Source organism: Lithobates pipiens, unplaced genomic scaffold, assembly GCF_037356315.1.
Source record: "Lithobates pipiens isolate NorthernLeopardFrog02 unplaced genomic scaffold, aLitPip1_a1.2 Scaffold_18, whole genome shotgun sequence".
NCBI classification, from domain to species: Eukaryota; Metazoa; Chordata; class Amphibia; order Anura; family Ranidae; genus Lithobates; species Lithobates pipiens.
Window position 1 is genome coordinate 276286465 of NW_027507758.1, and position 24072 is coordinate 276310536.

General features: G+C 42.2%; 1 protein-coding gene across 2 annotated transcripts in view; it reads left to right on the forward strand.

The window, feature by feature from the left end:
* The window catches only part of TBC1D32 (TBC1 domain family member 32), a 448964-nt gene that overhangs the window by 209188 nt on the left and 215704 nt on the right, over positions 1-24072 (forward strand). For both annotated transcript variants that reach the window (XM_077487027.1, XM_077487028.1), the window contains exons 22-23: positions 4478-4594; positions 22116-22204. In XM_077487027.1, coding sequence (XP_077343153.1) covers positions 4478-4594; positions 22116-22204 — 206 coding nt within the window. The remainder of the gene's footprint in view (positions 1-4477; positions 4595-22115; positions 22205-24072) is intronic.

Below are 24072 nucleotides of genomic sequence, written 5' to 3' on the forward strand. Positions count from 1 at the left end.
ACAGCAAGTTCATTTTTACCAACTCTAGCATTTCCAGTAAAGTTTTTGTCATCTCTAAACATCCCATGTCTAAACACCAGAACTTTCTAGGGTCCTTTACCCTGTCCAAGACATGGAGGGGCTCAGCGACTGCAGGTTGAGAGGGTGAGACATTTGAAGAGACCTCATCCTCCTTGGAGGTACTCATCATCACAGCTTGTTTCTCCCCTGGAGAGCTGTCAGACACATGTCTCACACTTATCCCTTCTGCACCAGTGTTGGTGAGCCTCTGCAGGTCATTACAAGTCACACTATCACTTTGATACTCCATATCATTTAGCTGTGGAGCTGTGGACAACACATCTGCGATGCCAGTGCCCTGAACTGTTTCCTCAGAGTGGAGGGCAGCAACCTTTGCAGGGACCAAGACGCCCTCAACCACCTGCGGGTCGGCGATCCCCCTGTCTGGCATAGCAGTTGTGTCCACACCCTTGTTACTTAAGCTAGCCTTATCCAGCATGGCTAACAATTGTTTGGCCCAGCTGTCCCAGTCCATTGTGGTTCCCTCATGGGTGTTCCACAGCATTGCATCACCTGCTGTAGAAGGCCGCACAAAAACCTGGGATTCATTAGCTTTAACTGCACATTCCTCACTTCTATACAGATCATTTTGTAACACCACACTTTTATCAACGTTGCATTGGTGTGATGCTTCGTCACCTAAAACTTGGTGCAGCACACCATTCTGAACACCTTTTTCTGGTGGTACTACAGACACATCCAGCTTTGTATACTCAGCTTTTGCAGGCTGAATTAACCCCTTGCCCACTGGGCTACACGTAGGGTTGTGGGGCTGCGCCCACACTCTCTCACTGTGTGAATTAGTCCCCCCTTGTTCCACCAGCATAGCACCAGAGCCATCCTGGGCAGCCTCTGACTCCAACACATGGAGACCCCATGAGACTTCCATGGACAATCCTGTGCCTCTGCCTGTCATGGGAGATCTCCTACTCTCATCACTGGTAGTGAACACATTACCAACCTCACTCTCAGATATGACATTACAAGAAATACATGCTTCAATGTCATTACACTCATCACGTTTAGCAATAGTATCACTTTTGTTAGTACGATCATTAGCATTCTCATTACATGTAGACACAACTGCTGTTTTTGTGGTTTGTTTATGAGCCACCATAACCTCTGAGCGACTCTTCACAGCACCCGCTCTCTGTAAAGGGGCACTTTTGCCTATTTGGGCAGCTCCATAGCTGACCTGGGAAACTCTCTGCTCCAACACTGCAAGCTCCTTGGAAGTTTCCCTGGGCAACGCTGCAGCAGCTGTCACTAGGGAACATGGTACCAGCACTGTTTTGGTCACCCCTAGCTCAATTTTCCCAGCCATCTGCTGGATCATAGCAGGCATATGCAGAGTCCCCATGTCCTTTTCAGTCTTTAGCCCTGCGTCTATTTGGGCTTTACGCGGTGCCTCCCCACTGCTCTGGGTAGCACACTGCAGAAAGTCTATGTCCATTTGTACTGCGGATCTCCCCACTGGACATACTCCCACTTCACTGGGTTCAGCATCATAAACTGAAACAGTCTTACCAGTTCCTGCAGCTGGTGTCATAGCCTTCACTTGAGTGCGTTGTCTCACTGGTGTGGTGTCTCCACAGGCTGACTCCCCCATGTGGCCAGGGAGCAAAACTGCAGCCTTTCTGGACCCACTGACGCCCCCTGTAGGTAACACAAGATCCTTGTTGCTAGGGGTAACTGCAGACTTGCGCTCCAAAGCTGGTTGGCTATACCTCATGCAGGATTCAGGCTGATATACTCTCCTTTCTGGACTGACCCCTTGGCCTAAGTGGCCATGACAGAAAACCTTACGTTTCTCTGGATTTCCAATTCCTAGGACTTCCGGCGACACTTCTCCCATCCTGGAGCATTGCTGGCGGCCCATGATACAATGGAACTCTCCTCTAAGAAGGATTTCCTCTTTAAACTTGCGATAGTCATCCTGGTCCCCATCCATCAAATGGTAAACCGACCGGAACTCTATCCGCAATAAGGTTTGCAGCAGTTTTGGCCACCTGTCCCTAGGCCATTTTCTCTTTACAGCAACTTTTTCAAATCTTACAAGGAAGTCTCCCACCTCCTCTGTAGGCAGCATGGGTTGCATATAGTCAGAGGCCAAGATGTCAGCCCCTTGCAGTGCACCCGACTCTTTGCGATTCCGCTTGAACCATTCATTCGCTGTCTCACATGTCACTGGCCCCTTTTTACTGGTCCTACAAGGTGGAGACATCTTCTCAGACCATGCTGAGCTCACTTCTTGGCATCTCCTCCATGACTGGCTCTCACTCGTTGCCATTGGATACCACTTCTGAGGACACAGCTGATCACAATCATTAGTAGATGAGCTCCAGAATTCATCAACCTCCCATCCAGCTTGGTTATTCCACAAACATTCCTGTGACAAGGGGCAATGGGCAACAGCATGTCCCCACTCACTACAACGGATGCAGCGCAGAGGCCTCCTTGCGTCATGCTGTGGCACCTTTGGGCTCAGGCTGCCAGGAACAACATCCTCTTTAACTTGATTAAACATGAACTTCTTGCTTTTTGACTGCCTCATCCTTGCAATCACATGCACACAGCAGCTTGTAACAGTTCTCAGCAGAGAAAGGAAGAAAAAAAAAAAATCTGATGTTTAATTCTTCCTTCACAGGTACACAACCTGCATGCAACACAGTCCATCAAATAAACGTATACGCAATGCTGTTCGCCTGGCTGCCACACACAGCTAGCAGTAGTTCCTGATGCGACTCACCATGGAGCAAGGACCCGGATTCCACCGTCTACATGCCCGCATTCGAGCACCAATTGTAATGTTGGGGTGATTAAGCTCAATTGGTAGATGCGGGTTTTAGTCTACATCAGTCAGGCGTGTATGGTTAAGGGCCTGGTAGCCCACGTTTATTAGAAGAAAAACAAAATATAAGTCCATCCAGTAATCCCACGCAGGGGTTTAAATTCATTCAGCACACAAATGAACATACCAAGCCACCTGGCTCTCAATTGTCAACAGTTCCTCTGCTTGCTCCCAACAGATTTGTCAACTCTTTCCAGCCCCCTGGACTCACCGACTTCCTTAGTCTTCCTGACTCTCAAGGTTGTCAGCCTTTCCCAGTCCCTTACACGGACTACAGTCTCCCACAGGGCAAACCACTCTTCAGCCAGCAGCAAGCTGTTCACACTCCTCCACCTTCCACACCAACAGCCCTTCATTTATATGGCTTATATGCAGCTGGGCACACACCCTGCTCGTTAACATCAAGACCCAGACACAGGGCTGGAGATATGCAAACTCTGTGTCTGCGTCTCGTTTTCCTCCAATTTCATAGGGACAGAGCCTCGCTCTGTCACAATATATATATATATATATATATATATATATATATATGTGTGTGTGTATGTGTGTGTGTGTGTGTGTGTATATATATATATATATATATATCACATGCAATGTTATTTTTTTGTATTTCAGTAAAGCATGGCACAGTGTTAAAATGCTTAAAGCAGTATTTAACTCAAAACCAAAACAGAATTACATTGCAGCTCACCAATAATTAGATATGGTGGCTGCATCAGTTCTCTTTTCTTTGGCTTTTTCCCTCTGTTTTCAGCTGGTGATCTGGCCAGCAATATAACTCCTGTATTAGTGAGACACCACTCTTGATGAATGAGAACAGGAGGCACAGCAGGCAGTAGCATTGCCAGTCGGGGTGGGGGGTAATGTTAAATGTATTAGCAGATTTAAAAACACTATCAAATTGAAGCCAAACTCCATCTCACACTTTATAATCAGTTACAGCAAACAGTTTTTGTGTGCCTTTTGGGATGAAAGTTTTACATTAATAAATGAAAGCTGATCATTTTAATTACCCCTGCCAGTGTTAAGTGATTTATCTCATTCATGTAAACTGATACATTCTTTTGGAGAGCTTGTGCTTTTGAAAAACCACAGACTTGCTGACCAGGTCACCAGATAAATAATTAAAGAAAGAAAGCCTCAAAAAGGAAACTAATAGCCATTACATCTTAGAATTGGTAAGCTGTAATATAATAAAGGTTTACGTTTGGGTTTAATACTGCTTTAAATGTTACTAAATGTATTGTCATTGTGAGAAAATATGTGCATTTTATGGGAACTCTTCTAAGAAGGCATTGGTAACGCGGAATGCCGAAATCCTGTTTCACTCATACAAATAATTCATGTACTTAAGTAATACACTAGTCTTATGTGCTCCTATGGCTTAGCATCAGAAATTCCCTATAGACTTTTACCTATGCATCTAGATGCAGAATGGTAATCCAAGGATAAATGCATTCTCATCACTAAATCAATCTCCTCTTAATGAAGTTGCGCTTTTGTTTCCAAATAAAACACATCTGAGGTTTAATTTGTTTTATTTTTTCTTATCTTTTTAATATCAAGCCTTTTCTAGCAATGGTGAACTTGTCTTCATACCCTGCTGTTTATGAGCTGCTAGGAAAGCAAGTCTTGCCTTCGAAGAATGAATACTCTCTCCGCGAAGTTCCCTCTTCCTTTGTTGTAAGTTAAAATGCCTTTATGCAACTATTTCCAATGCTCTTAGCTGCAAAAACAAATGTATCTTGACATATTTGCTATGTAAATATTTTATCAAATAATGTTAACCGGTTCCCAGCCGGGTCGTGTACATATAAGGGGGCAGAATTGCTCCTCTGCGTGAAAACCCGTACGGGTACGGGGTTCCTTTAACCGCTGCCAGAGGGTGCGTTCGTGCCGCATGGTGGGGGACCCGATAGGCGTGGCTGGCATAAACACACAAATCCCTGAGCTGTCAGAGGAGAGGAGACAATTTGTTTGTTCCTATAAGTAGGAAAGGCAAAATGTCTCCTCTCCTACTCAGTCCTATCTCCATACAGTTAGAACACACTGAGGGAACACACATTTAACTCCTTGATCGCACCCTAATGTTAACCCCTTCCCTATCAGTGTCATTTACACAGTAATCAGTGCATTTTTATAGCACTGATCGCTTTATAAATGTCAGTGGTCCCAAAAATGTGTGAAAAGTGTCCGATCTGTCCGCCACAATGTCGCAATACCACAAAAAATCACAGATCACCGCCATTACTAGTAAAAAAAAAATGCCATAAACCTTTCCCATAGTATGTAGAAGCTAAAACTTTTGTGCAAACCAATCAATATATGCTTACTGCGATTTTATTTTTACCAAAAATATGTAGAAGAATATATATTTGGGGATATTATAGCAAAAAAGTAAAAAAACACACACATATATATATATATATATATATATATATATATATATATATATATATATATATATATATATATATATATATATAGAATTTTTTATTTTTTTTTCAAAATTGTTGCTCTTTTATTGTGTTTAGCGCAAACAATAAAAAACGAACAGGTGATCAATTAGCCCCAAAATATTGCTCTATTTGTTGAAAAAAAAAAGGATGCAAATTTTGTTTGGGTACTGTCACAGTACTACTTACAGTGAGCCCACAGGCGAGCAGGTGACATGGGATCCCCCAGGGTGTGGAGTCTAAGGGCCAGCCAGTATTCTGCCAGGGACCCCCTCACGAGGGTTTGGGCTTAGCTGCGTGCTGATCCCAGGTCATGAACCCGGGTTCACCCTGCTCGCTAGGGAAGTACCAGAAGACACTGTTAGACAAGGATGGATGGATGGATGAAGCAAAGGAAAGCTGGATAGTAAGCCAAGGTCAGGGCGGGCTGCAGACAACGTAATCCAAGCAAGCCGGGTCGGTACACAAGAGATCACTTCACTAGAGGTCAGGTAAAACAGGTTACACGAAGGGAGCTCAGAAACGATTGTTGCTCAAGCAACCAGTAGCTGGTTTGAAAGGGATTTAAATAGAGAAGCACATGAGAGGCTGGACAGGAAGTAGCAGAAAGGAATCATATATTAGGCAACAGGTGAGGGGCAGCGACACCCATAGCTGCAGAGTGCACAGAGCTGAACACCAGCTAGTGGAACAACAGGTGCCAGCTGACCTACAGCAGTAAAGGTGAGATACAGATCAACTCCGCAGCTGATCTGTGTCAGGTACAGCATTGCATGACCGCACAATTACCAGTTAAAGTGACACAGTGCCAAATTGTAAAAAATGCTCTGGTCAGGAAGGGGGTAAAACCTTCCGGGGCTGAAGTGGTTAAAGGAGAACTTTGATAAGCAAGATTTGCATTTAAACTGTTTAACTGGATATGCAATTTAATTACAGTGCAATTTCAGAATAAAATCCTTCTTTCTGAGTGCCTGTGTTCATGGGCATTGGACTTGTGTTGCAAACATAGTGTACAAGAAGTTATAGAAGATGGTTTTAATTTATATTTAAGCCTAAGGTTCACATCTAAAATTCTGAGCTTCTTTTGATTAAATATGACTGTTGGTTGCTTTGGGCTTTGCCTTGTATAGAGCAAATTTACTAATTACCCAGCTTGACTCAATATGCTACTCAGATTTGTGCATTTAAAGTCTATTACAGTTCTAGACTAGCTCATAGTATTTCAACTCATTTTACTGTATGCAAGGAACATCGTGTGAAGTATAGTAAAATCTTTCTTCCATTTATTGAAAGAAATGTATTTAAGGATTTATACAGTTTTCTCCCTTAGGCCAGCTACCTTGTGTCACCCGTCTCTAACACATACAAAATGCAGAACCAGAAATTCTTTAACAAGTTTTACAATGAGACAGTATCACTGTACATCATGGATGTGGCACTCCAGATGTTGCAGAACTACAAGTCCCATCAGGCCTCTGCCTTTGGGAGTAATGTTTGTAACTGTCATCCTTGCAATGCCTCATGGGACTTGTAGTTCCTTAACAGCTGGCAGGCTATGAGCACCAATGCTATACATGCTCTGGTGAGAAGGGACTAAAGCGGGGCCCGGCAACCTGTCAATAATGATCTACCCATCTATCACAGGAAGGTGAAAGTTGAGACATATGTCATGCCTGGCACATGTCCACAATTTGTTGGTGCAGAATTTCCTAAATAGGTACCCAGGGTTGGAAGATCTACTAAAGCAGACCGGAAGAGTGTGTAGCCATCATACACAGCTAGTGCTCAGTTGGCTGAAATTTAGCGGGAATTCCACCTGCCCATAAACCGCCTGATTTGTGACATGCCCACCAAGTGGAACTCAACTTTAGTAATGCTGCAGCGGCTGCACATGCAGCAGAGGGCCCCTCAATGAGTACCTCTGAGTATGGCACAAAAACATACTCAGGCCGGCTCAACTTTTTTTCCCCATGCCAATGGATGCATGCACTGTACTGTCACCATTTGAGGAGGCCACAAGGATGGTGAACCGTGATAATGCATACATCAGTGGCACAATCCCTGTTGTGTTCCTGCTAGAGCAGACTGCATGGCATTATGGACAAGGCACTCGATGCAGAGCAGCGGGACGAAGAGGAGGACTTCCTTTCCTCTCAAGGCCCACTTTATACAGACAACATTGTTCCTATGCCATAGAACACACAAGAGGAGAGAGAGGAGAGGGAGGATTCTGGCAGTTTCGGAGGCACTGAAGCACGGAAAGACATGCATCAAACAGTAAGAGATGGTTTTCCATCCCCAGAACCCTTGGGAGTAGTACATGGCTACTGGAGGCAAGAGGAGGCAGTTCCAGATACTGGAATCCTCAGTGACCCAGAGGAGTCTGCTTCTCATGCCTCCACAAGTTTGCGGTGCATGGGCATCCTCATGTTTCAAAGCTTGCAAAAGGACCCAAGAATATGTGACATAAAGGAAAAGGATTACTATTGGTTGGCAACCCTCCTTGACCACCGTTATAAGGGGAAAGTCTCAGAACTCATCCCGTCCCCACAGAGAGTGCAGAAGATAAAATAAAAATTTGAGGACACCTTAAAGAGGAGTTTATCGAACGCTTTTCCGACTCTGGTAGGTCACAGTTTCATGGAAAATGTAGTTTTGAGGCTTCTGTTGGTCAAGAGAGGAGCGATGGAGAAGGCGGCTGCCTAAGTGATGCATTTCTCAATTTTGTTTAGTTCCCACAGCCCAGGGCTGTCAGCTTCTACATCCCATTGGCAGTGTCGGCATCACATGGTGGACGATTATCTAGGGGTGAAAACAAAGATGGAGAGCTTTCTAGTTGACGATCCACTGGCTTACTGGGTCATGAGAATAGACCACTGGCCAGAACTTTCCCAGTATGCTATTGAGCTGCTGAGCTGCCCTGAATCCAGCATGCATTCAGTGCTGCTGGAGGTTTTGTTACTGATCATAGAACGTGTCTGTCCACAGACTCCGTGGACCGCCTGACTTTTATCAAAATTAATCAGTCTTAGATTACCAGCAGCTATGAAGCCCCTGTTGCCAATGTCGCTGATTAAGTGTTTTTGGGATGTGGAATCTCTGCAGGACTTCTAGGCTGCCTAGTGTTGTGGGTGTTAATTTCATCTGGAAGAATGTTTTTGGTGTAGGTTTCTTGGGCACAATTAACACCCAAAGACCAATTTGTGTGCACCTGTTTGACAGGTGCATATCATTGCAATTTTTGACAGCAAGGCCAATTCTTTGCTTTCATCAAGAGTACCTATATAGATTTACGGTGTGAAGGCGCCACCGAAACCCAAAGGCCAATTTTTCTGCACCCGTTACTTCTATTGAAAGTCTGTGGTAGAGACACCAGAATTGATCCAAAAAAATCTCTAATCTTGTTCCCAGTGCATTACACTGTGTCCTCATCATAGAGAATGGCGCTCCACGCGTGCACCCCCCCAGGCGGCCGGTAAGCCCAGGACATCATTATGTGCCCGCCCAGGATAGGAGATACCTCTTGCGGATGTCATTTGCCTATGGGCGGGACCTGAAGTGGTTAAAATAAGTTTTTACAAACTTTCTTTTCATTGATACATGTCTCCCAGGGCAGTACCCGGACCCCCATATCCATTGTATACCTAATTACTTGCATATAAGCCTTAAAAATGGTCACTTTTGATTTTTCAGGTTCGGGACCCATAGACTTCAATGAGGTTCGTTATTTGGTTCTGAATTTTCACGATGTTCGAAAGTTCTGGTGCGAACTGAACAGGGGGTTGTTCGGGTCATCGCTATTAATCAACAAAGGTTGCCTACCCCAGAATTAAAGGAATCAAAAAGGCCTCCAACTGAATCACAGTAAAACCTTCTTAGACCAGAAGGAATTTTAATGTCTCATTCCATCTCATATCTCAAAATAATTATTCCTCATTTTGGGATATTTAGTGGAGCCATGCAAATGAATACTTTATACCCCAGCAGCCAGATGCACATCCAAAACTACGGATGTATAGTGCAAATATAGCCAAATATTATAGTGCCATGTATTCCAAACTGCATACAGCTGTTTCAGGTATTTTGACCATCATTGTTGCAGTGCATGGAAACCATGGTTTCCATAGAGTAGGACTTGGGACCCAATGAGACAGTTATAATCTGAAGGAACTGAAAAAATCTAAAAGCCCTCCGTCCGAATCAGTGTGTAATACAGTGAAGCCTGCTTAAAGCCTTTTTCGGGCTCCAAGCCCTACATAATAGAAGTCATGGTTTTCATACATGAGATGGAAAAAACATTGGTTTTCTAGCAATTATGCTTTATTAGCCTTTAGAAAGATCGCGTTATAGGGTTTTAGGGCAGCAAATATTAGCCCTTAGTTGCCAAAACCTATAGAGCCTAATGTTAAATCCGGCCCTGTATATCTGATAGGTTGCCATGGCTTCCAGAATATTTTGCCTCTTTGCAATGTAGTTTATAGCAGTGGCTGCAGGTTGATTATGTTTAGCTTTAAAGAAAACCATTTGCCAAAGGACATCTGTAATAATGTAAACTTCCACGCTTGAATTGTTATAATAGTATAACTTTACCTCTCCAGAGATTACTATTATTTATTTTTTAATCATTTACTAGTATTTTTTTGAACACAAGTGTCAGACTAAACATCATAGAGTGAAGCTGGCTGTACTGTACATGGAGTGAAATTTGGCCAGTTTAGCAGGGAACTGCCATATTTTGATCCATGCATGGACAGGCTTGGTTGCACACAAGTTGATCAACCTGTTGGAAAATTGTCTTTCGGTCAGAGACGCCAGCTATAGCCTTGGTAGTACCTTTAGGTTGACCATACACGAGTCATTTTCTTTCATTCAACCAGTGGGTTGAATGAAAGAATATGACTCGATTTCCCCATCCACACACTCGATGTGCATGGGGGAATCAAGTCATTTGCTTTTGTGCAACCTGTTGGCTGAACATAAGAAAATTACTTGGCCAGCATAAGGCCATTTTGTCTTCTGCCTAATATCAGTGCTGATAAAAAAGACTCATAAAACTATTGTGTAATAAAGGTGTTAGCAGAATTAACAGGAAACTAAATAAAAGGCTTTGCTAATTGTCAGGTTTATCCTTCTTCAGTGTTTTGGTTAGTGTCAGTTGTCATCACCAAGCTCAGACAGCAGCCTGCCCCTAAACTCACATTTCAACAGGGAGATAATATAACTAAGCAATGGGGCATACACAGTTGTCCCTGAGAGGGAAGGCTGCATTATGTTGAAAATAGAGGTTGTGCACACTTGTCATTTATTGAGTAAATAGAAGTTGTGCTCAGTTGTCATTTATTGAGTAAATGGGTAAAATAACCATGCCACAAAGTACTGTTAACAGTAGGTTATATATGGTAAGTGCTGAGTTAATATTACATTGGTGTAGGCATTGTTATCTTTGTTGTGCTGTGAAAAGCAATTTGGATCAACAAAAGGGAAATGCAGCAATCGCATTTGACCTCACTTTACAAAGGCTTTATTTATCTGTCAAACCCAAAATACTTGCTTTTTTTTTTTTAATGAAGACTGTTTTTTATAATAAGGATTATGCATAATATTTAGACACCATGAAAAAAAAAAATTGGCATGATCTGTTGCTGCTAAATATTCATTGTAGTGAAGCAGATGCCATAGTAACAGATTTGTCAGTTGTTGATGTGCCTATATTTGTTTTTTACCTTCTTTGGAGGGAGAATAATGAAAATTACCAGCCAATATCAGTGGATAACGTAAAGTCATACTAAAGTCTCTCTTTTTTCTTTAAAAATAATAAAATTGTTATACCTACCTGCTCTGTGCAGTGGTTTTGCACAGAGAAACACAGATCCTCCTCTTCTCGGGTCCCTGGATGGAGGTCCTGCTGAGTGCCCCTACAGCAAGCGGCTTGTTATGTGGGCACCCGAGCCACAGCTCCATGTGTCCATTCAGACACAAAGCCATGGTTTGGGCCTGCCAATGGTGCTGCTGCTGTGTGTCAGCCAATCAGGAGGGAAAGTCCCAGATGACCAAGGACGTTGTTGAATCGAGATGGGCTCAGGTAAGTATTAGGGGGGCCGAGGGAGGCTGCTGCACATAGAAGGTTTTTTTTTTATCTTAATGCATAGAATGCATTAAGGTAAAAAACCTTCTGCCTTTACAACCACTTTAAAAATGACCAGTAATGATTTGAGTTTATGAGGAATTGTGTAATTTTTAATGCTGCCTCACCCTGAAGTCTTGTTATATCCCCTGGCCCCCTACTCTACAGTTCTTGCCAATTTGGCCAAGCTACATGTTCATTAATGAGGCTTTAAAGAGGAAGTAAACCCTGATGGGTTTACTTCTTCTTTGTCTCCCTGCAAAGGTAAAGCATAATGGGCTACTATGCATCGCATAGTAGCCCATTATGTGTCACTTACCTGACAGAGCGTCCATCTTCTTCCGGGTATTGCTGCTCCGGCCACTCACAGCGCTGGAGCAGAGATGACGTCACTCCCGCACATGCGCATGGGAGCCACCACTAGCGGCATGCCGCTGCTAACGGCGATAGTGCGCCTGCGCACCACTGTCTATGGCGCATGCGCCTTAGACAGCAGTGCCTGTCTTTTTTAGTAAATATCTCCTAAACCGTGTAGGTTTAGGAGATATTTCTTGGACCTACAGGTAAGCCTTAATCTCGGCTTACCTGTAGGTCAAAGTGGTTTGTAAGGGTTTACAACCACTTTAAATAAATGGCAGTTTAGGCTTGAAAGGTCAAGAATAAGGTGTGTTGGCACACATGAAATATGAGTCGCCTGATCTCCCTTAGCATAGTGTCCTGTAATGGTGGTACTAACAGATGAATCGGTGCTCAGCTATTTGAGCAAACAGTGCCTTTTTTTCATATTCATGGCATCCGTGGATAGTAAGAGGGTATGTTACTGTTTTATCCAGGTGGCTTTTGAGGAGTAGATTCTGCGAGGAACAATACATATTGATACACTAGCCAAACCACAGTACACATTAGTACAGACCAGTGGTAGAGAGGCAAAGTAACAGATAGACACAGGTAAGGACAGTACAGAGGAGGACCATATAGACAAACGGAGACAGATACATGAAGAGCATATTTAGGGCAAACCAGGGAAGTGAAAGAAACAGACAAGCATTGGAAGGGATGTTAGGTTCAGAGACAAACCCAATTGGTGGCAGACAAGCAGTAGGGACAGAGAAAAACTAGACACAGTAGGGCTAATATGAATAAAGATGAGACAAACCAGGTATGATCAGTTAGAGGCAAAATACGAATGAGAAATAGTAGGGAGATACTGGGACTCATTTACAAACACAAAGCATTTAATATTCATCTCTTGAGACAAGCCTGAGTCAATCACCTTTTTACTGTAGAGAATAACTCATTGCACTTTGCTGCCATTAAAACCAATAGTTTGTGTTTTCTAAATGGTTAAGGTCCCCCAATATTATATCGGTTGACAAGGTGGCAGACACAAGTTCATTTAGAAATAGGCACCTTTGCTGATGTACCATTTTCACTATGCATCTCCTACAATAAATTATCTCATTTCACTTACTTATGCTTTTCCATGGAGAAATGTATGTATATTAAGTTTAAATTAAATCGGATCAAAAGAAAAGAAAAAAAGCGGACTTTACTGCTATCAGGGAGACTACAACATTTAAAGTCATAAAACTTTATTAAATATAAAATTTGTAAAGATAAAAATACCATAGGATAACAGTCCCTAGTATAAAGTCACATCTCTCATAGTATTAAGATATAGCATAAATAGCTTAATACATATTTTTAGAACATAACATTACATAACACTCCATGAAAAAGGTTTCGCATGCTTCCTCTGGGCCTTTTTTATATGTTCATGAGAGAGTGACCTATCTTCAGAAAATACGTATTAGTTATACATACAGGAACAGATATTAATTGAAATCATCAACTGAAATAACGAATCAATCCTGAAGCCAGATGAGATCAAAATTATTAATATTAACAGTCCTTTCTGGGGAGCGATCAATTGAGGCACAGAGACAAATGTAGATCTAATAAAGGTGGCAAAGGAGATAGATATATGTACAGTACCTATACAGTATATCTTGAGACTCTACATATTAAATGTATCACATAGGACAAATGAAAAAGGCCTCATGCACACAGGGAGTTAGAAAAAACTAGCTGCAAAACTACTTCTTGCGCTAGGAAAAAGCTGCTTTAAAAGCACCCTTTTAGCAGCTTTTTGCATTGGCGTCAATATGCTTTTAGACACATTTAGCCAGATAAGCGCTAAGCAGCGTTTAAAAAAAAACAAAACATCCCTTTTCTATTTTCCACTCCCAAATTTCCCATAATGCCATATAAAATAAATATATTATGTTAAATAGCATGTGTTGGTGCCATTTTGGTTAGAAAAAGAGAGAGAGGAGAGAGCATTTGAGAGTAGCTGTGAGTTTGTTGGAGTTTTGTGGCATTTTTGATTATGGATCCATTCGTTCAGAAAATAGATGAGGCAATTTTGCTGATTGTCTTGCAGACGCTGCAGAGGAGGAGACAGTTGGAGGACGAGAGAAGCAGCAGGCGTCGTCAGTTCTGGACGCATCCAATAGTATCCCAGCTTCTTTCTTTGGGGTACTTTAACAACATGTATGCCCAACTTTGCATGCATCCAGACAAATTCACATTACATAACTTTACACGGATGTAGGTTTAATGCCATATAGTTCTGTGTGCATTACTGCCAGTTTAACGCCATATGGTTTTGTGTGCATTAATGCCAGTTTAGCTACATATAGTTCTGTGAGTCACAGTACGTTTGGCGCATTATAATGCAGTATATTATAGTATAACCATGGAGCGTGTCTATGTAGTGTGAGTACTCAAATTAAAGTGCACCAAACACCTCTTTACATTGATTAAAGTGCATCTACGTCCAGATTTCAAATTCTTCTTTACATTTACTTATAAGCACTGCCCCCTCCCTCCCAATAATGTCTGGGAGGACAACAAGGAGAGGCAGAAGTTCCCTTGGCACTGTAAGGGGGCCAGCAATAAATGTGTCCACGGATGTGGTGGTCAGTCCTCAGACAGGGCATCATTTTCTCTGTTTAGTGAGTTTGCCCATGCTATCCAACCACAGCATGCAGAGGAGGTGGTGGATTGGCTTACTAAACCTTCCTCATCCACTGTTATGCAAGCAGAGACAAGTGTGCACTCCCCTGCAGTTGCCAGAGTGGATAAACCTGCCTCCTTGTTCACATCTATTCCTGCCATAATCCCAACATTAACCATTGAGGAGTCAGCTGAGTTATTTGACCACAGCGTCAGCCATTGCTCCTTTATTATGCCCAGCCATTACTGGATTGCAATGTTGGTTCTGAGTTTGAGAATGACAGGAACATGAGCCTAGAGAGAGGGAGGAACACTGGTAGAAAATGTAGCATTCATGTTCCCCCAGCCACAATGTATTTTCAAGTTGTCTCCAGATGGAGGAGATGACGACGAGGTCATTGATGCAACTTGGGTGCCAGATAGAGCAGAGAAGGAAACTGAAGGTGAGGTGGCAGCCACTCTATTCCATCACATTCTGCAGCGGTTATCTCCTGGCCCACTCTCCATAGCTTAGCTGTCCAGGCCTTTTTCAGTACATCTGCAGCAGACCACACTGTTGCTATTTGCAAACTATGTCTCAGGCACATCAAACATGGCAAAAACGCCAACAATTTGGGTACCAAATGCTTAACCTGGCATTTAACGTCCAACAACTCAGCCTGTTGGCAAGAGCACCTAAAAGGGGCACACATCTGTTCCTCCTCTTCCTCCTCCTTACCCACTTCAGTCTGCACCTGTGATACCGAGTCATTAGCTCTCAGCAGCCTCCACTGACAGGGATGATGGTATAGCACAGAGTGTCCCAGGTCCTAGAAGCACATCTGCCAGCAGCACACCACCAACTGTAGACTGTAGCTGGCAAATTTCTCTGCCCCATCTGATGCAGCGGAAAAAAAAAATACAGTCTCTGCAACCCACATGCCCAGCATCTGAATGCAAGCTTATCAAAGCTGTTGGCTCTCCAACTTCTGCCTTTCAGCCTGCTGGCTTCTGCCCCCTTCCGTGAATTTGCACAATGTGCTTTACCACAATGGCAGGTTCTCAGTCGCTACTACTTTTCACATAAGGCCGTTCCATCTCTCTACCATCAGGTGGAAGGGAATGTTCTGGCATCGTTTGGGCAAGTCAGTCAGCCGTAAAATCCACCTTACTGCTGACACGTGGTCCAGCAAGCATGGGCAGGGACAATATATTTCGTTCACAGCACACTGGGTAACGCTGATTGCAGCTCGAAAAGATGCAGGACAGGGCTCGGTGCTGCAGCTTGTTGTGGCCCCACGTCTCCATACAGCTAGTGGTGATGATGCCAGATTTGTGAGCTCTACCCCGTCCTCCATCTCCTCAGCCACCTCCATGCCCTTTTCTGCAGAATTGACCTATGAACATCAGGTACCCCCTAAGCATTCAAAGGGCTATTCCCAGATTCAGTGTTTAGGGGACAGGAACATGGGGGGTGAGTGCTTTCGGAAAGGGGGGCGCCCTGCGGCCCCCCCAACCCAAAGCACCTTGTCCCCATGTTGATGAGGACAAGGGCCTCTTCCTGACAACCCTGGCCGTTGGCTGTCGGGATCTGCAGGCGGGGGGCTTATCGGAATCCAGGAGCCACCTTTAATAAGGGGCCCCCCAGATCCCAGCCCCCCACCCTGTGTGAATGAGTATGGGGTACATCGTACCCCTACCCATTCACTTGAGGGAAAAAGTGTCAATTAAAAAACACACTACACAGGTTTTTAAAGTAGTTTATTAGGCAGCTCCAGGGGTCTTCTCCGCGCTTTCCGGTTCTTCTCGCCGAGCTCCTCCACTATCTTCTGCACTTTTGCCACTCTTTTGCTAGCGGAGGAGCCTGGGTTTTTTCCTTTGTCGTCGTAGCCATCCGGGGGTCTTCTTCTGACTTCGGGGGTCTTCTCCGACTTCTCTGCGCTTTCCGGGTTCTTCTCGCTGGGTTCCTCAGCTATCTTCTGCTCTTTTGCCGCTCGTATGCTAGCGGAGAAGCCCAGCTTTCTCCATCATCGTCACTTTCGGCGTCACTGTCTTGTTCTTCTTCTTCTGTTCTTCCGATTTTGACACAACGCTCTCTCCCGCTGTAATGCCGTGGACACGGTGTACAGCGACTTATATAGGCATAAAGGGCGGGGTCACCGAGTGATGTCACATTATGACCCCGCCCCATATGACGTCACAGTCCCAGGCTTTGCCGCCACTGTAGGTCCCCAGGTTACCCACTGCTGCTCTCAATCGTGGGGGGGTCCGGTCCGCCATGCTGCCTCTCTTGGAGGTGGGGGGGTCCAGTCCTCTGCTCACTACTTACACACTCTCTATCACACCATGCTGTTCCAGCACTGACTTCTGCACCAAAAAGCTCTGCAACAGCACCACCTAGCTGTAAAACGGGCATCAGGGTTGCTGGGATCTAAGAAAACATCCACACTGCACCTCTCCTGCTGCACTTCCTGCACCAGAGCTAGTACCCTGTGCTCAGTTTTAATACTGCAGCTGCACCCCCTCTGACGCTGATTGCGACCACGGCCACGCACACCAGCACGGCCATGCACCTTGCCCGTTCTTTGCTGCCTGTAGCCATATCCAGGTCCCTGGATTCCTGACAAAAAAAATTAAAAATGTTCAGATTTGCAGACACACAGACAGACAAAGAGATAGACAAAAAAAGCAATATTCCTGCCTAAAAACGTAAAAACGCCTGCAGAATAGGAAGCATTTTCAGATTTTTAGCAGGAAACCTATGGCTGCCCGGGTCTGTATGACAGAACTATCAGAGGTGGAGGCCCATGCAGAGCTATTGGCTGTTTCTCATGGCCTGTATAATGAAAGGTGCCACAAACTGTATGGACGTCAGTTCAGCGCTGACACCCAACCGGGATCGTTCGAGCAATGCACAAAGGGAAATATATGAGAGAGAAAAAGTATTCTCTATTGCTGTCGATCATTGCTTGGCAGGGGAAAGCCAAATGGTTAGGGTACACCTGTGGATTTTTTTGAGGAGCTGGTGCTCCACTTCTTTGCGCCTTCTCCTCCTCCGTCAAATCCCTCCTCACATGGTCGCGGTGTGATTTCCAGCGTTGCTGAAAATGTTTGTCTAAAGAAAAGTGGAAAAGAAGGGCTACTATGCATTCTTAATTAACAATGCACAACAAACATATCACATGCATTCAATAAAAATATACTTCTCTCTTTTTTCTTTCTCCATTGGTCATACAGTCCCAGCCCGGCATCAGTGCAGAACTTATGTCATCCATGTTTTGCCCTTCTTTAGCTGGTCGCTATAGAAGGGATGTGACAAATCCCACAACTCTGGATGGGCCTCCACTGCAGATATGAGCTCTGCTTGTAGAATTTCCGCAGCCATCTTCCCTGTCCTCTTTCACTCCACACAGAACCACACGGCTTAGGAAAGGACTTTTGGGTAATGTACAGACATGAATTTCCTGGTTTTCCTGACATTGCAGTGACCGATAAAATATTTACAGCTTAAAAATGCCTGACTCAGCTAAACGCTGTATACAACACTAAGGCGCGTTTAGCCATGTCAGGCATTTTTATAGCTGCACGTCGGTCCTCAGAACATACTGGCCCTGGGTTTATTTTGCAGCTTAACCACTTAAGGACCGCCTCACGCCGATATACGTCGGCAGAATGGCACAGCTGGGCACAAGCACGTACAGGTACATTGCCCTTTAAGAGGCCAGCCGTGGGTCGCAAGCGTGCCACCGGCGGCAGGCTTGAGACCCAGTCCTGAGCTCCGTGGCCATGTCCGCGGGTCACAGTGCTGAAGAACGGGGAGAGGTAAGTGTAAACAAACCTCTCCCCGTGCTTCCTAGTTGCCTGTTACTGGTCGGCTGTTCTCTGTCATGGAACGACGATCAGTGATGTCACACGCCAAGCCATGCCCCCTACAGTAAGAAACACACATTAGGTCACACTTAACCCCTTCACTGCAGCCTAGTGTTAACCCCTTCACTGCCAGTGACATTTTTACAGTAATCAATGCATTTTTAATCGCACTGATTGCTGTATTAATGCCAATGGCCCCAAAAATGTGTCAAAATTGTCTGACGTGTCCGCCATAATGTCGCAGTTGCAATAAAAAAATCACTGGTCGCCGCCATTACTATTAAAAAAAAAAATTATTAATAAAAATGCCATAAAACTATCCCCTATTTTGCAGACGCTATAACTTTTGCGCAAACCAATCAATAAACGCTTATTGTGATATCGGCCGAAACTGAGGAAAACATTTTTTTTATATATATATTTTTTGGGGATATTTATTATAGCAAAAAGTAAAAAATATTACATTTTTTTCAAAATTTGCACTCTATTTTTGTTTATAGCACAAAAAATAAAAACCACAGAGGTGATCAAATACCACTAAAAGAAAGCTCTATTTGTGGGAAAAAAAGACGCCAATTTTGTTTGGGAGCCACGTCGCACGACAGCGTAATTGTCTGTTAAAGAGACACAGTGCCGAATCGCAAAAAGGGGCCTGTTCCATTAGCTGCAAAATGGTCCGGGGCTTAAGTGGTTAAAAAACCTATACCACATACAGCTCCTAGAAGCCTGTGTGTGCATATGAGGCCATAGAATAACATGGAGGTTTTTTTAAGCTGCAAAAAACAAAACAAATGCCTGACGCTCCTAAAAGTGGCTGTAAAAATGCCCTGTGTGCATGAGGACTAAAGGTACAGATAAAAGGATTTACTTAAAAAAAAAAACTGTACATACGAATAAAAGCTTATATACAAAAAAAAAAAAAAATTCTTTTAATATGCTTGTTTAGATTTAAAAGTCTTTTATATATTTTCATACAGTCCATACTAGATTTGTTTATTGGTGCTAGCCTTTTTTAAGTTCTGCTAGATGCAACTGATGCCTTCTGAAAACACATATTCTTTATCCTTCAAATGTTGCTAGTATTACTTTTTGTACTTATTTACATATAACATGGGGTGACATTTGTAATTCATGAAGCTTTTATCTAGCGGTTTAGTACTCCTAGCTTTATGTGATGCGGACACAAAATTCAGATTCAAAGCACAAATTCGCTGCACAGTCACAGCAGACTGGCGTCACTGAGTTATAGGCTTCATCTGAAAGGAAAATCATAACATTGTGAATTTTCTTTCTTTCTTTCTGCGGAGGAGAAACCACTTTCAGAGAGAAGCTATAAATTAGTCCAGGTAGACCATCTCTGGATTAAATCTAAATGTACTATATAGATAGAATTTCTTTCTGCAGTATCATTTTGTATAAATGAATATATGAATATTATTGCTATGATATACAGTATTGTCCATGCAAAGCTTGGTATGTTTAATGTTCAATATCAAATGTGCAATTTTAAGCCTCTAAATTATTTTTTTATTTTTGCATTGGGTAAAGAAATGTGTATTAAATAAAAATGTGTTAATGTGAATAAATTAAATGGTTAGTCAACCCAAAACTGTTTCAGTTTTTAATCGTTGCTGGAGAGGTAAACTACGTAACGTAATCTTATATTTCTCAGGAACGTTTGTAGTGAGATCTCTGAACTTAAAGTGAACTTCTCAACTATTAAAAAGCCTAAATCATGTTTCCGCTATTGTAGTCAAGTTTGAGAACATTCCTCTAAATGTGTTCCTTCCTGTTCCAATTCATACAGCATACCTACAAAAAAAAAAAAAAAATATATATATATATATATATATATATATATATATATATATATATATATATATATATATATATATATATATATATATATATATATAAAAACCTTTTATGTGTTTCTAAGGAGAAGGTGTTGGGGCTGATTTCTATGAATTTCTGGACATTCTCACAGTACTGTATCTTTGTCCCCACACTAACCCCCATTAACACACAATACAGTAGAGCAGTTTCTAAACTTTCGATTAGATACAAGAACCCCAGCGGTTAGCTCCGAAAGGCAATCTAGTTGAAAGCAATGAGAGGCTGCCATCTCTTGCAGCTAATCACGGCCACTCTTATGAAATCTTTCATGTAGCAATCATATGCGCGTGATCGGCCCTGGATGCAGACTGCCTTAAAAATGTTTAAAAAATTGCTGGTTACCTTTTTAAATTATGATATATTAATGGAAGCATAAAACAAACATAAAACAGGTATTATCCCATTTTTGGTGCTATAATAGAAATACTAAGTGCATCCTAAGTGTATAAGATTACTTTATTAGCCAAAAAACTATTTTCTGTGTACATCTCTGAGACTAGTTTCACACTGGTATTCCTGTTGACTTTGCCTGGACTAGGCAAAGTAGCAGTTTTCTTTTGATAGCCGACTTCTCAGTAAGTCTATATTTTCCCTCTGCCCAGCCTGATCCAGTAATGCAGCTCCTGAAAGTGTAAGTTATGACTTTCTCAATGTTCTCAAAAACATAACTTCTCAAAACATACTGAGCGCTGTAACACCCCACTGCCAAACACAGGTGACATTACTTTCAAACAAAACGGGTGTAAATAGTCTGAAAAGGATGATTAATTGCAACTTGTAAAAATTTATTGAAATAGCTTAAATACATTTTCCCATTATGATGCCATGATTAAAAATACATTTCTAGTAATATATCTGATCTTTCCTGGCAGAGAATACTCTCCTACACTGCCAAAGCCTCCCGATGTACAAATCACTGGGAGTCTTACTTAAAAATCCTCCACCTCTGGTATGTAACACCTTTGAAAATCTCCAAAATGTACCCCAACAATTCACTACACTGTTGACACCAATGTGGATAACGAGGTTCATTTCTACATATCATGTGGGCCTGTAAATTCCTCACATCCTATTGGCGTTACATTTTCAAGCCAGTAGTGAGAGTGGAGATAAATCAGAAAAGGGGCTGTAAGGACAGCTATCACATAACATGTCCCCAGTCTCTGTCTCCAGAAACAGGGAAGCAGGGGGACAGGGAAAATAACTAACCCGAACCCTAATCTGACCTTACTCCACATAGGCATAGAGGCACTCCCCCTATTACTGTCCACATACTCCATGCAGCAAAATTAGTCCTTATTAGACTATGGAAATCATTCAAAGTACCCACGATAGCCGAAACAGTTGCAGAACTCAATTATCAATGTTACATGAAAAGGATATTTACCTTGAATAACTTCTTGTACTCCAAATTTCTTCAATGTGGTCACTATGGACACATAATCCTAACTGTACAGTATTATGTTGATTAATTTACTTCACACTGTAGTGAATATGTATACATACTTGCTATATTTGGCTGGTATGTTGAATTACTGAATACTCTGATCTATGTTTCCCCCCCCCCTTCCCCCCCCATCTCCTCTTGCCCCTTGCCCTCTCCCCTACCCTCTCAACTTCTTAACCAACCCCTCCCTTGAGTGTTCTCTCCCATTGTCAACTGGCCATATGGCCATATGCTTTATGAAGTTTTTTTCATTCCTGTTTGTCAAAGAGATGTTTACACAGATCTTCTTGTACCATTGCTAAGATCTGAAATCAAGTAATTTACTATGTCTCATGGTTATGTTTAAACCTAATAAAAACTACTTGAACACAAAAATACATTTCTAAATTGTTGCTTTTATTTAATTTGTTTTAGGATATATTTGACCGGCTTGTTATTGTGGATTCACTTGCTAAAATTAACTCATTATTTAACTACGAGCAGTCGCACATTTTTGGATTGAGGTAAGAAGCGATTTCTTATCAGAGTATTTCATTTTTGTAACATGATAGAGGATGCGACAATGCTACTGTTTTAAATGTGTCCTTGAGCATAACATATATTAGATGAAAAATGAAATAATTAATTTTATCTTCACAAAGCATGTGATGTTAGAAGTGTCTGGGACTCTACTTGTCTGCAGTGCTACCCTTTCTTCCAGATTACATCACCAAAGTGAAGATATAGATTTTCAATAAATAAACAGCGATTTCAACAAACGCAAGCTTTAAAGAGAAAATATTTGAAATATGGAAACAGCCATTGCCAACTTACTTGTAAAGGTGCAAGTTCAATCTCTGGCCCCTGGCATCACCAAGGGTCGGCAAATGTGATTCAGTACATGTAATGCTACAGACGACTCAAAGACTGCAGGCATAAAGCACTAGAGGAGATAGTCAGTCAGAGTTTGGAGACATGTTTCTGGAGACAGAGACTGGGGACATGTTATGTGATAACTGTCCTTACAGCCCCTTTTCTGATCTATCTCCACTGTCACTACTTGGTGCACTAAAGAGCTTTATGCAGACTTTGCACTGTAGTTTGTGCACCAAATGCCTAAGGATTCCTTGGCCTAGGAAAGGTATGCAGGAGCAGACTAGCACATTCAGATTTCATGTCATTGACTCACTAAATAGTGATATCTGGATCAGGAATATACATTAAGTTGCATCTTAAACAATTTATCAAGAGCCTTACATTTTGGCCCTAACTGAGTAACTGTTATGCCCTGTACACACGGACGGAAATTCCAACGGAAAAAGTCCAATCGGATTATGTTGTTGGAAAATCCAATCATGTGTGGGCTCTATCTGACTTTTTCTGACGGATTTTCTGACGCCCAAAGTTTGAGAGCAGGATCTAAAATTTTCCGAAAACAAAATCCGATCACATAAATTCCAATTGTGTGTAGACAATTCCGACAGACAAAGTGCCATGCATGCTCAGAATAAACTAAGAGACGGAAGCTATTGGCTACTGGTCTGTTTATAGTCCCAACGTATGTGTTGTACGTCTCCTCGTTCAGAACCGACAACTTTGTGCGGCCGTGTGTATGTAACACAAGTTTCGAAAAAAATCAGATTTTGTGGTTGGAATGTCCCACCGTGTTTACAGGGCATAAGACTCAAAATTGACAGATGTTCCCATGTTATTATAATAATTTATATTATTATTATCGTTGTTGTTATTGATAATGTGCGACCTGCTTTTCTGTTAGAAGCATCTGCAATATAGGTGCAAATGGACATTGCATATGGATATACAGTACAGTAGTTAGAGGAGTTTCCCTTAAGGAAAAAAAATAAAAGTCAGCAGCTACAAATACTGCAGCTGCTGACTTTTAATAATCGGACACTTACCTGTCCCATAGGAATTTTGAGCATTTTTTTGGGTTTGTGGAACACCACTTTAAATTGATTTCAGTGGACAGCGTAAGCCTTGCTTTGATGCATTTCAGTTCATAGATCCGACAGTAGGTTAAATTTGTTTTGCTATTGTCTTTTTAAAAAAAAATATATTTTTTTTTGGAAGTTCTGTGCTTGCAGCAAACAAAGTCATGCTGTTTTACAATGGTGTTGTCCTCTTTAACCTACATAAAGTAGGCAGCAACTCCATGGTAACGATTAAGAAGCCAGGCAAGGAAAGCACAATAGTTAATCATTATAATGCTGGCTGATGATCTTTTTTATATTTTGATACATTTACTTTAAAGGATATTTATCACAAAAGCAACTATTGTTTTGTGACAAAGAAAATTTAGCTGAGTGACAAGTCCTGTTTAAAAGAAAAAAAATAGCATTAGCAATAAAATGTACCCTACAGTGATCCAAAC